Source organism: Rutidosis leptorrhynchoides, chromosome 8 (genome assembly GCF_046630445.1).
Source record: "Rutidosis leptorrhynchoides isolate AG116_Rl617_1_P2 chromosome 8, CSIRO_AGI_Rlap_v1, whole genome shotgun sequence".
Taxonomy (NCBI): domain Eukaryota; kingdom Viridiplantae; phylum Streptophyta; class Magnoliopsida; order Asterales; family Asteraceae; genus Rutidosis; species Rutidosis leptorrhynchoides.
In genome coordinates this window covers 138,614,109-138,623,755 of record NC_092340.1, presented here as the reverse complement: position 1 = coordinate 138,623,755, position 9,647 = coordinate 138,614,109, and the positions used below count along the sequence as shown (strand labels likewise).

At 40.3% G+C, this 9,647-nt stretch overlaps 1 protein-coding gene across 2 annotated transcripts; it reads right to left on the bottom strand.

Annotated features, from left to right (window-relative positions):
- Positions 1–885: 885 nt before the first annotated feature.
- LOC139864844 (uncharacterized PI3/PI4-kinase family protein C1F5.11c-like) lies at positions 886–9,233 on the bottom strand. 2 transcript variants are annotated; one of them, XM_071853412.1, is made up of 6 exons: positions 9,152–9,233; positions 3,609–3,717; positions 2,519–2,614; positions 2,335–2,397; positions 2,133–2,192; positions 886–1,823 (listed from the first exon to the last, which is right to left on the bottom strand). In XM_071853412.1, exons 1-6 carry the CDS (start codon positions 9,202–9,204, stop codon positions 1,659–1,661), a joined length of 546 nt encoding a protein of 181 aa, XP_071709513.1. In that variant the 5' UTR covers positions 9,205–9,233; the 3' UTR covers positions 886–1,658. The 2 variants fall into 2 exon arrangements, with proteins under 2 accessions (XP_071709513.1, XP_071709514.1); XM_071853413.1 differs by having other exon boundaries at positions 1,699–1,837.
- Between the last annotated feature and the right edge of the window lie 414 nt (positions 9,234–9,647).

Here is a 9,647-nt window from a genome sequence, read left to right as displayed (position 1 = left end):
AAACCCTAATTCTAGAACCATCCGAGATAAAGGAAATCCTTTCCATAACAAACTCCCCCGAATCACGGATGTAATTATGGAAAAGATATTTACTTGATAGCCAAGTAATTGCTGTACCGGGAACAAAGGCATTAGATACGAATCCGCACACCACATAACGCACATAAACACACGCATACGCACATTAGTGGGTGCCCGCATGCATATGGGGTGCGCATGCGGGTTGCGGTATCATTACTCGTGTTTATTATTCGGCTATTGTGTTTTGTGATTGCTTGTGATTAGGGTTGCTACTCTGATCTGGTCAGGTTCGTGACTACTAGCCGACTTAGTTAATGTTACCATATATTGTATTAGACTTGATGGACATGTAATTGTAATTGTATTAGGATTGTGTTTCCTAATTAGACTAGGCTATATTCATGTATAAATACAGAGTTTTAATGAATGAGAAATCATCTATCATCTATTCAGTTTGTATTATGGAGTTTGTATTATGGTATCAGAAGAATAATCAATTACCTGGTCGAAATATTTTCCTCCTCTCTAACCCTCTACGACTTCTGTCTTTCTATTCTCTAACCCTCTACGATTTCTTCTAAAACCCAAATATTCACATCTTCTTAAATCATGTCAGATTCCAAAGTACATCAGGCATTAACAATCAATAACATCAGGAACTTTATTCCTATCACTTTAGAGATGGAAAACGGCCAATACACTTCTTGGGCCTAGCTTTTTCAAATACATTGTCGAGCTTACAAAGTCTCTCACCATATTCTACCACCCAAGACCGAATCATCAAAAGCTCCTAAAACAGACGACGATCCTGAGCAATGGGCGTGTATCGATGCAATCGTCCTCCAATGGATTTATGGAACCATATCGAACGATCTTTTACACACTATAATCAAGCCAGGGGCAACAGCAGAGCAAGCTTGGAGGTCCTTAGCGAACATCTTTCAAGATAACAAGAATTCACGTGCCATCTATCTCCAACATCAATTCTCAAATACACGGTTAGAAAATTTTTCAAACATCTCGACATATTGTCAAGAACTCAAGATGCTTGTGGATCAATTAGCAAATGTCGGAGTCAATATCGAAAACCCCCAATTGGTCCTCCAAACGATTTCTGGCCTAACTGAAGGTTATGAAGTTATTGGTACAATGATTCATCAAACCAATCCGTTAACTGATTTTTATGAAGTGCGTTCACGACTACTGTTGGAAGAAACAAGAAAGAAGAAGCAGGCCTCCATCGCCGCTACTACAGCTGCCACAGCACTACACACTGCAACACCCAACGCCGATCAAAATTGTTCGAACATGTACACCTCAAACCCTAATCGTAATAATACTCAATTTCGTGGCAGGGGTAGAGGCAGAGGCCGGAACAGTTCTCGTGGTGGAAGAGGACGCGGTTACACATCGTCATATGATTCTGGGCACAAATGTTTTGACTTATCCACTAAGAAACTTATTCTTTCTCATCATGTTGTGTTCGACGAAACTATCTTTCCTTTCTCTCAAACAAAACCACCTTCCCCACTCAAATACGATTTCTTAAATGATCCCATCCATCCCCTCCTCCTCGAAAATATGTTACACAAATCTCCACCTAAACCTACGGATGACACACACACCTCCACATATGGTCACCATCCACCGCCGGCCCATTCTCTTAACCTACCAAACAAACCGCATGCTCCCGACCCTTTGATCACGTATTCAAGACGAAATCCCAAACCCCCCGTATCTGATATCCCACCATCTACTTCTACAAATCCCTCTAAATCTTCTATTTCTCCTCCTACTGACACCTTAAATACCGATCCTCGCAATATTCATGTATAAATACAGAGTTTTAATGAATGAGAAATCATTGATTCAGTTTGTATTAGTGACTTAACAAAAACATTTAATTAGTTTGGTTACCAAAAATCTAAGGACATTAAAACAGAAATGAAGTGACGTCCTCAGCTGATATTTTGTGATAAATGCAAGTTCGGTATGTGTTTTTATCGGAGTTAAAAGTTGAGCACTACGATGTTTTGAGTCAGTCCTTGGCATATGTTATGTCGCTATAACACACGAAATTTGAAAGTAGCAACTTAGAGTATATGGTATACCTGAGGAATACTACGCTTGAAAGTGCTAAATTTGCCAACAAAAGCATCCAATATTTGCCCCTACACATGAATAAGAAGTAGCTGTCATTATTTGAACAAAAAAACTATCTTTCTACTTCCAATATAGGCAATTGCAACTCCAGAAAGAATAGGGGATAATATAAATAGGGAATGATATAAATAAGTCAGTACAGATTCTTACCAACAAAATTCTTGCTTCATCCATGGATGGCAGATCAACGCCTTTCTCAAAGATTGGCTCCACCTAAAAACACACGATCAATAATCAACATAAACCAAACTAGATATTTGACATCCTAGAAAGAAAGAAGGAAAATAAGACGATAAAACATTCTTTACAATTTAAACTGAGGGATCCAAAGTACCAGATTCAACATTAATCGTGCGCAAGTGGTATGGATGCTCAGAGATAAGGAAGCGTCATGCATATTACTCGAGAATAGGTAGATTATTCGTGACAACTGACAACGGCCAAAATGATAGATAAACGACAGTAAGAAATGTAACACAGAAAGCAACACATCTGATAATAGATAAATAGTAGTAAGAAATGTAACACAGAACGCAACACATCTGATAATCTGATAACAAATGCATATATATTGCTGGGGATGCAGCCAATAAAGACAAAAACAGATAGGTAGAATGAGAAAAAGAAAGACAATGTGCTCAGCTATCAAATTATAAATAAAATAAAGACCCTGCAAGATGTACATATACATACAAGACATAAGAGATCACCATATTATCAAACAGTAAATTGTAGTTTATCATTATTACAAGTCACCAAAGCAACACATAGAGCTAGGTAGCTGTCTCTTGTAATAATTGAATTTTTAAGATACTCAGTTACTAATTGAGTACGAGTTTCAAGATACTCAGTTACTAACTAACTCAGCCCACCAAAAAACACGTCCCGACTCTCGATAGATTATTTCCCGCCTTTAAGTGTGAATGATGCACTACAATCCCAGTGATAGTAGTGACTCCACATAACTTTTGCTATTAATATCTCAATATTTTCCTTTCTTTTGAAAGGATCCTGCAAGTGTTACTATAGAGTACAATCCTCAAATACATTCTAGCTAACAACTAGCTAGCTTACCATCTAGTAAGCTTAAGGTACTCATAGTGCACAAAGTACATATTTCTCACCATAAATTATAAGCCAGGTGTCAGTAATTATATGGAACCTCCCAGTTTGCTATATCTACCCTCAGTCACGGGTCCATAATCTATCCAAGTTGTTACAAATACACTAAACAGAAACATTACACTTCTTGAGAACAGAGTTCTTCCATTAGACATTAGTGTGATTACTATTCCATATAAAGTAGATCTTAATCTTAATTTATTACAAATATTTGAGGACATTTGGCAGAACTGAAACTCACATGCTAAACCTACTAGATTATTTTAAAAAGTACGGCATGAAAGGTTTATAACGCTGTGAACCTGTAATAATGAGAGATCTCCCCGAACATGATGAACAATTTCTGCCAACAGACTATATGCCAATGGTCTCGGTGTCTCAAAACAAGCCCGGCCAAATCCGATGAGAACCCTAACACAGTTCACAAATTTTCAAAAGATGCTTTAGGAATTTATATTAATTGCATAGCACGATGATGCAAGTTTGATGTTTAATACAGAAGATACTTTTACACCTGTGTGACGGGCATAACCAAGATTCTTAACATAGTGATGCAGGTACGGTCTCAGGAAAAGAAAGAGCTGGGCTCTCAGATGTTGGGCTTCACAATTATATTGAGTTTGAGCTAGGAGGATTACTTGGGCCTGGGATAAATTAAAAGTCATGGGATAAATCAAAAGTTGTGGGACACATCAAAGGTTGTGAAAATTAAGTCAGAAGATGCTGGAAAGTTTTGGAGTTATTCTTGTTTCTATCTTTAATGTTTATTTCATTATTTAAGGTGGGAATTGTATCCAAAAAAAAAAAAAAAAAACTCAGTTTTTTCATTATCAATATACGTGAGAATAAGCCTTGAAAGGCTAGTTGGCAATTGTCTTTTTTTCCCTTTATTCTGTACTGAATTGTGTTTGGCCATTGAGCAAGACATTATTTGGTATCAGTAGTCCAGGGATGGCCGAACGGTACAATCGAGGTGGTTTCGGACGAGGTGGAAATCGTAGATTCGCCGGAAGAGGCAGCGATCAAGACCCGTACGCTGAAATCGCACTCTTACAAAGACGAATTGATGAGTTAGAATTCAATCGGGACCATGATTTTCACGAAAGTTTTTCGGATCAGACCAGTGAGTTGGAGACCCCTGAGACGAATCCGTTTGCTGCGGGTCATCGTAGGGATCATCGTGAGGATCCCCTACGCCTTCTAGGAATGAAGGTGGAGATCCCAGAATTCACGGGAACAATGCAACCAGACGATTTCCTGGACTGGTTGAACACCGTAGAACGTGTGTTCGACATCAAAGATATCCCCGAACACCTCAAGGTGAAGCTCGTTGCAATCAAACTACGCAAACATGCGTCCTTGTGGTGGGAAAATGTTCGAAAATCTAGAGCGTTCGCCCAAAAATCCAAGGTCGAAACATGGGATAAAATGAAGAAATTTTACGTACCAAATTTCTTCCTGACAATTATAGACAAGAGGCTTTTCTTGAATATCATAACTTGCGCCAACGGAATTTGAGTGTGGAAGAATTTATACAACAATCTGATCGTTTGCGAATGCGATGTGATGTGCAAGAAGAGGAGGAGCAAACTATCGCGAGATTTTTGGGGGGTCTCAACACAGATATCTCTGATATCGTTAGTTTGCAACCGTATTGGACCTACAATGACGTGTGTAGGCTGGCGCTCAAGGTGGAAAAATAGAAGGAACGAGGTAAAATAAAATACCCTTTCACTCGTACTGCATCAAGTTCAAATACCAAAAGTGTGGTACCTGATAAGGGTAAATCTGACCAGCGTGCTAGTGCCTCCAACCCAGGGACTAGTAACCGTACCCCTAAATGTTTTAAATGTCAAGGTATGGGCCATTACGCTCATGACTGCCCGAATCAGAAAACTATTACTACGTGGGAAGACGAGTACCCACAATACGATACCGACGGAGAACCTGAACCGCATGAGCAGAAAACGGAGGGTACTGAGGTGATATATGCAGATCAGGGTGAGGCTCTAGTCATCCACCGCACCCTTAACACAACCGTACATAACGATGATGAGTATTCTTGGCTTCGCAACAATATTTTTCGCACCAAAGTTACCACAAAAGGGAAGGTTTGCTCTATGATTATTGACGGGGGCAGCTGTGAAAATGTTGTCTCCACTGAAATGGTTGAGAAAATTGGGTTGCAGGCAGTCGACCACCCGGAACCGTATCAATTGACGTGGTTGAAACGCAGCAGCAACGTGAAGGTAAATAAGCGTTGTTTGGTTCAATTTTCGATCGGGAATAAGTATAATGATGAAGTATGGTGCGAGGTTATTCCTATGGACGCTTGCCACTTACTTCTGGGTCGACCGTGGCAATTCGATCGGAAGACTAAGCACGATGGGTTCCGCAATACCTATAGCTTTTGCAAGGATGGTATTAATATCACCTTGGCTCCGTTAGACACTCGCAAAAAGGCAAAAGACCCTACCCTTTTTCTTAGCTACCATGCCCTTGCTCAGGAGGTTCGTAATGCTACATTATTATTTGCACTAGTTATTACAGAGAGCAACGAAATCGCGCATGAAATCCCGGCTCTTATACAAAAACTTCTTGCAGAATTTAGTGACATATTACCAGCGGAAATACCTCCTGGATTACCACTTGAGCGCGATATTCAACATTGCATCGATTTCGTGCCCGGGTCGGTTATCCCAAACAAACCCGCATACCGTTTGAACCCAAAAGAGTACAAGGAATTGGAAACACAAGTTGCTGAATTGTTACGCAAGGGGTTGATACGAGAGAGCATGAGTCCTTGCGCGGTACCCGCTCTACTCGTTCCGAAACATGGAGGTACGTACCGTATGTGTATCGATAGTCGGGCCATCAACAAAATCACAATAAAATACCATTTTCCAATACCACGTTTTGATGATTTAATTGACCAATTACACGGGGCAACAGTGTTCTCTAAAATTGACTTACGAAGCGGTTTCCACCAAATTCGAATGCGCCCGGGTGATGAGTGGAAGACGGCTTTTAAAACACGTGATGGGCTCTACGAGTGGATGGTTATGCCCTTTGGCCTTTCGAATGCGCCAAGTACATTTATGAGATTGATGAATCATGTTTTTAAAAGGTTTATTGGACACTTTGTGGTCGTATACTTTGACGATATCTTGGTATATAGTGCGGATGTCACACAACACGTGGCACACCTACGGGAACTCTTTGATGTCTTACGCACGCAACAGTTGTATGCTAATGGTGCTAAATGTCACTTTCTCACTAAAGAGGTAACTTTTCTTGGCTATGTTATTTCTAGTGATGGGATACGCATGGATGACAGGAAGATTGAGGCCATAACAAGTTGGCCACTGCCAACCAATATTCATGAAGTTCGGAGTTTTCATGGACTCGCTTCATTCTATCGTCGGTTTAATCGTAACTTTAGTTCCATTATAGCTCCCGTAACCGAGTGTATGAAGGGTGGTAGGTTCACATGGACTAATGCAGCAACAGCTGCGTTTACGGAGTTAAAACATAAGGTAACCCATGCTCCTATTTTAGTATTGCCTAATTTTAACGACGTCTTTCAGGTGGAATGTGATGCCTCGGGCGTGGGTATCGGCGGTGTGTTAAGCCAAAACAATAAACCCATCGCCTTCTTTAGTGAAAAACTGAACAAAACGCGCCAGAAATACTCGACTTATGACCGCGAATTTTATGCTATTGTTCGTAGCCTAGAGGCATGGAGACACTATCTGTTACATAATGAGTTTGTATTATATTCGGACCATGATTCTTTGAAGTATATACAAGGGCAACACAAGTTAAATCCCCGACATGCGAAGTGGGTTGAAACATTACAAGCGTATTCCTTTGTCATTAAGCATAAGGCCGGTTCACAAAATCGCGTTGCTGATGCGTTAAGCCGCAGATATACTTTGTTACATACTGTCACAAATAGTGTGCAAGGCTTTGAGGTGTGGCGTGACTTTTATGCTACTGATCCTGATTTTGGTCACATATGGAGCAACTGTTTAACAGGTACCTTCCTTACATTTTTAATACATGATGGGTATCTTTTTAAAGGAACTAGGCTATGCATTCCAGTAGGTTCCTTGCGCCATGCTATTATCACTGAAGCTCATTCCGGGGGGCTCGCGGGGCATTTCGGGATGAATAAAACACTGTCTTTGATTAAAGAAAAGTTTTACTGGCCTCAAATGGTTAAAGATGTGAATCGGGTGGTCGCGCGTTGTCGCGTGTGTCATATTGCTAAAATGCACGGTTCGAATGCGGGCTTATATACGCCACTGCCAATACCGAATGGTCCTTGGGAAGATGTAACTCTCGATTTTGTTTTGGGTTTGCCGCGTACTCAGCGAAACAAGGATTCCATTATGGTTGTCGTTGATCGTTTCTCTAAGATGGCACATTTTATTCCGTGTACCAAAACTTTTGATGCAAGTCAGGTGGCACGTCTTTATTTTGCAGAAGTTGTACGTTTACATGGGATTCCTAAGACACTCACTTCTGACCGTGATGTTAAATTTGTAAGTCATTTTTGGCGTACTTTGTGGGCTCGTGTCGGGTCAAAATTGCAGTTTAGTTCTTCTCACCATCCGCAAACGGACGGACAAACCGAGGTTGTTAATCGTAGTTTGGGAAACTTGTTGCGTAGTCTTGTCGGTGATCACCCAAAACAGTGGGATCTCACCTTGCCTCAGGCGGAGTTCGCATTTAACAGGTCCCTTAACCGTACTACTGGCAAGACTCCTTTTGAGATTGTCTATGGACGAAACCCACTCACTCCACTTGATTTAGTGCCACGGGTTGGACACGATGACAGTCCCTCTGATGGTCAGGCGCAGGCTGATCATTTTAAAGCCATCCACAAGCAAGTTCAAAATCGAATGGAAGGGCAGATTCAGGTTTATAAGAGGCGAGCTGATAGGCGGCGGAAACGGGTTATCTATCAGGTTGGTGATCTTGTTTGGATACATTTGCGGAAGGAACGTTTTCCGGGAGGTAGGTTTGGTAAACTCAAGCCGCGCGCTGATGGCCCATTTCGAGTGTTGGAAAAAATTAACGATAATGCATATAAGATTGATTTGCCGGGTCACTACAACGTGTCCGCTACCTTCAACGTAGCGGATCTGTCACCTTATGTTGCTGATAATGAGGACCCCCTTGACTCGAGGTCGAGTCCTTCCAAAGGGGGAGGGGATGATGCAAGTACGGTCTCAGGAAAAGAAAGAGCTGGGCTCTTAGATGTTGGGCTTCACAATTATATTGAGTTTGAGCTAGGAGGATTACTTGGGCCTGGGATAAATTAAAAGTCATGGGATAAATCAAAAGTTGTGGGACACATCAAAGGTTGTGAAAATTAAGTCAGAAGATGCTGGAAAGTTTTGGAGTTATTCTTGTTTCTATCTTTAATGTTTATTTCATTATTTAAGGTGGGAATTGTATCCAAAAAAAAAAACTCAATTTTTTCATTATCAATATACGTGAGAATAAGCCTTGAAAGGCTAGTTGGCAATTGTCTTTTTTTCCCTTTATTCTGTAATGAATTGTGTTTGGCCATTGAGCAAGACATTACATAGCTTCCCCTTTTATAGGAACTTTTCGTATAAAAGTTACATCCTTTATCCTTTATCTCATTAAAATGACAAATACTTTAAAAAATCAGAAGAAGGCATGAGTTCCCAAAACCATTAATTTCTTATATAACTAACCGGCAAAATGTGAATAGCATTTAAACTGAATTGAACAAAATTGGTGTTAAAATCCAACGTAAAAGAAAAATAAGATCACAAAATTAGCAAATTGTACAATATACGGTTGTTACCTCTCTTCCATAAGTGTATCAATTAGAGGAAACAAACCCCTCTTGAAATCCATTCCTAGGACATGCTTCAGTGCTATCAACAATTCCTGTGCATAATAAGTCAATTAGATGTACCAGTTCACGTACATGAGAGAAAAAACTTAACTATGGACAAGGGCGATCTACAGTCATAATATACCTTTCTAATGGAAACGGAGTCTGAACAAGTAACAAGCAGGTTGACAATGCTTTTACATATGCTTTCTTCATGTGGCCTGATATAATCAGCAAAGCTCTTCAAAAGGTAAGTCAGGAATGATACCGTCTGCAACAAGAACATAATTCACTGTGAGGAAGACGATTAGGGATTTCGACGATAATGTTTCTCAACTTATGCTCAGGATTGTCAGTGACTTCGTTATGTGATATAGAATCCCCGAAAATGGACGAAATAACACTTCAAGAAATTCAAGTACTCCCCTGTGTGTGTTCTCTCTAAACTATCCCGTACCTCCAT

Bases quoted from the DNA above. Each gene is read 5' to 3' on its own strand.
- LOC139864844 (XM_071853412.1), bottom strand. From the start codon at position 9,204: ATGGATTTCAAGAGGGGTTTGTTTCCTCTAATTGATACACTTATGGAA. The intron at 2,398-2,518 runs GTACTTTGGATC...GTGTGTTTTTAG, and splicing joins CACGATTAATGTTGAATCTG to GTGGAGCCAATCTTTGAGAA. The intron at 2,193-2,334 runs GTAAGAATCTGT...ATTCATGTGTAG, and splicing joins ATGAAGCAAGAATTTTGTTG to GGGCAAATATTGGATGCTTT.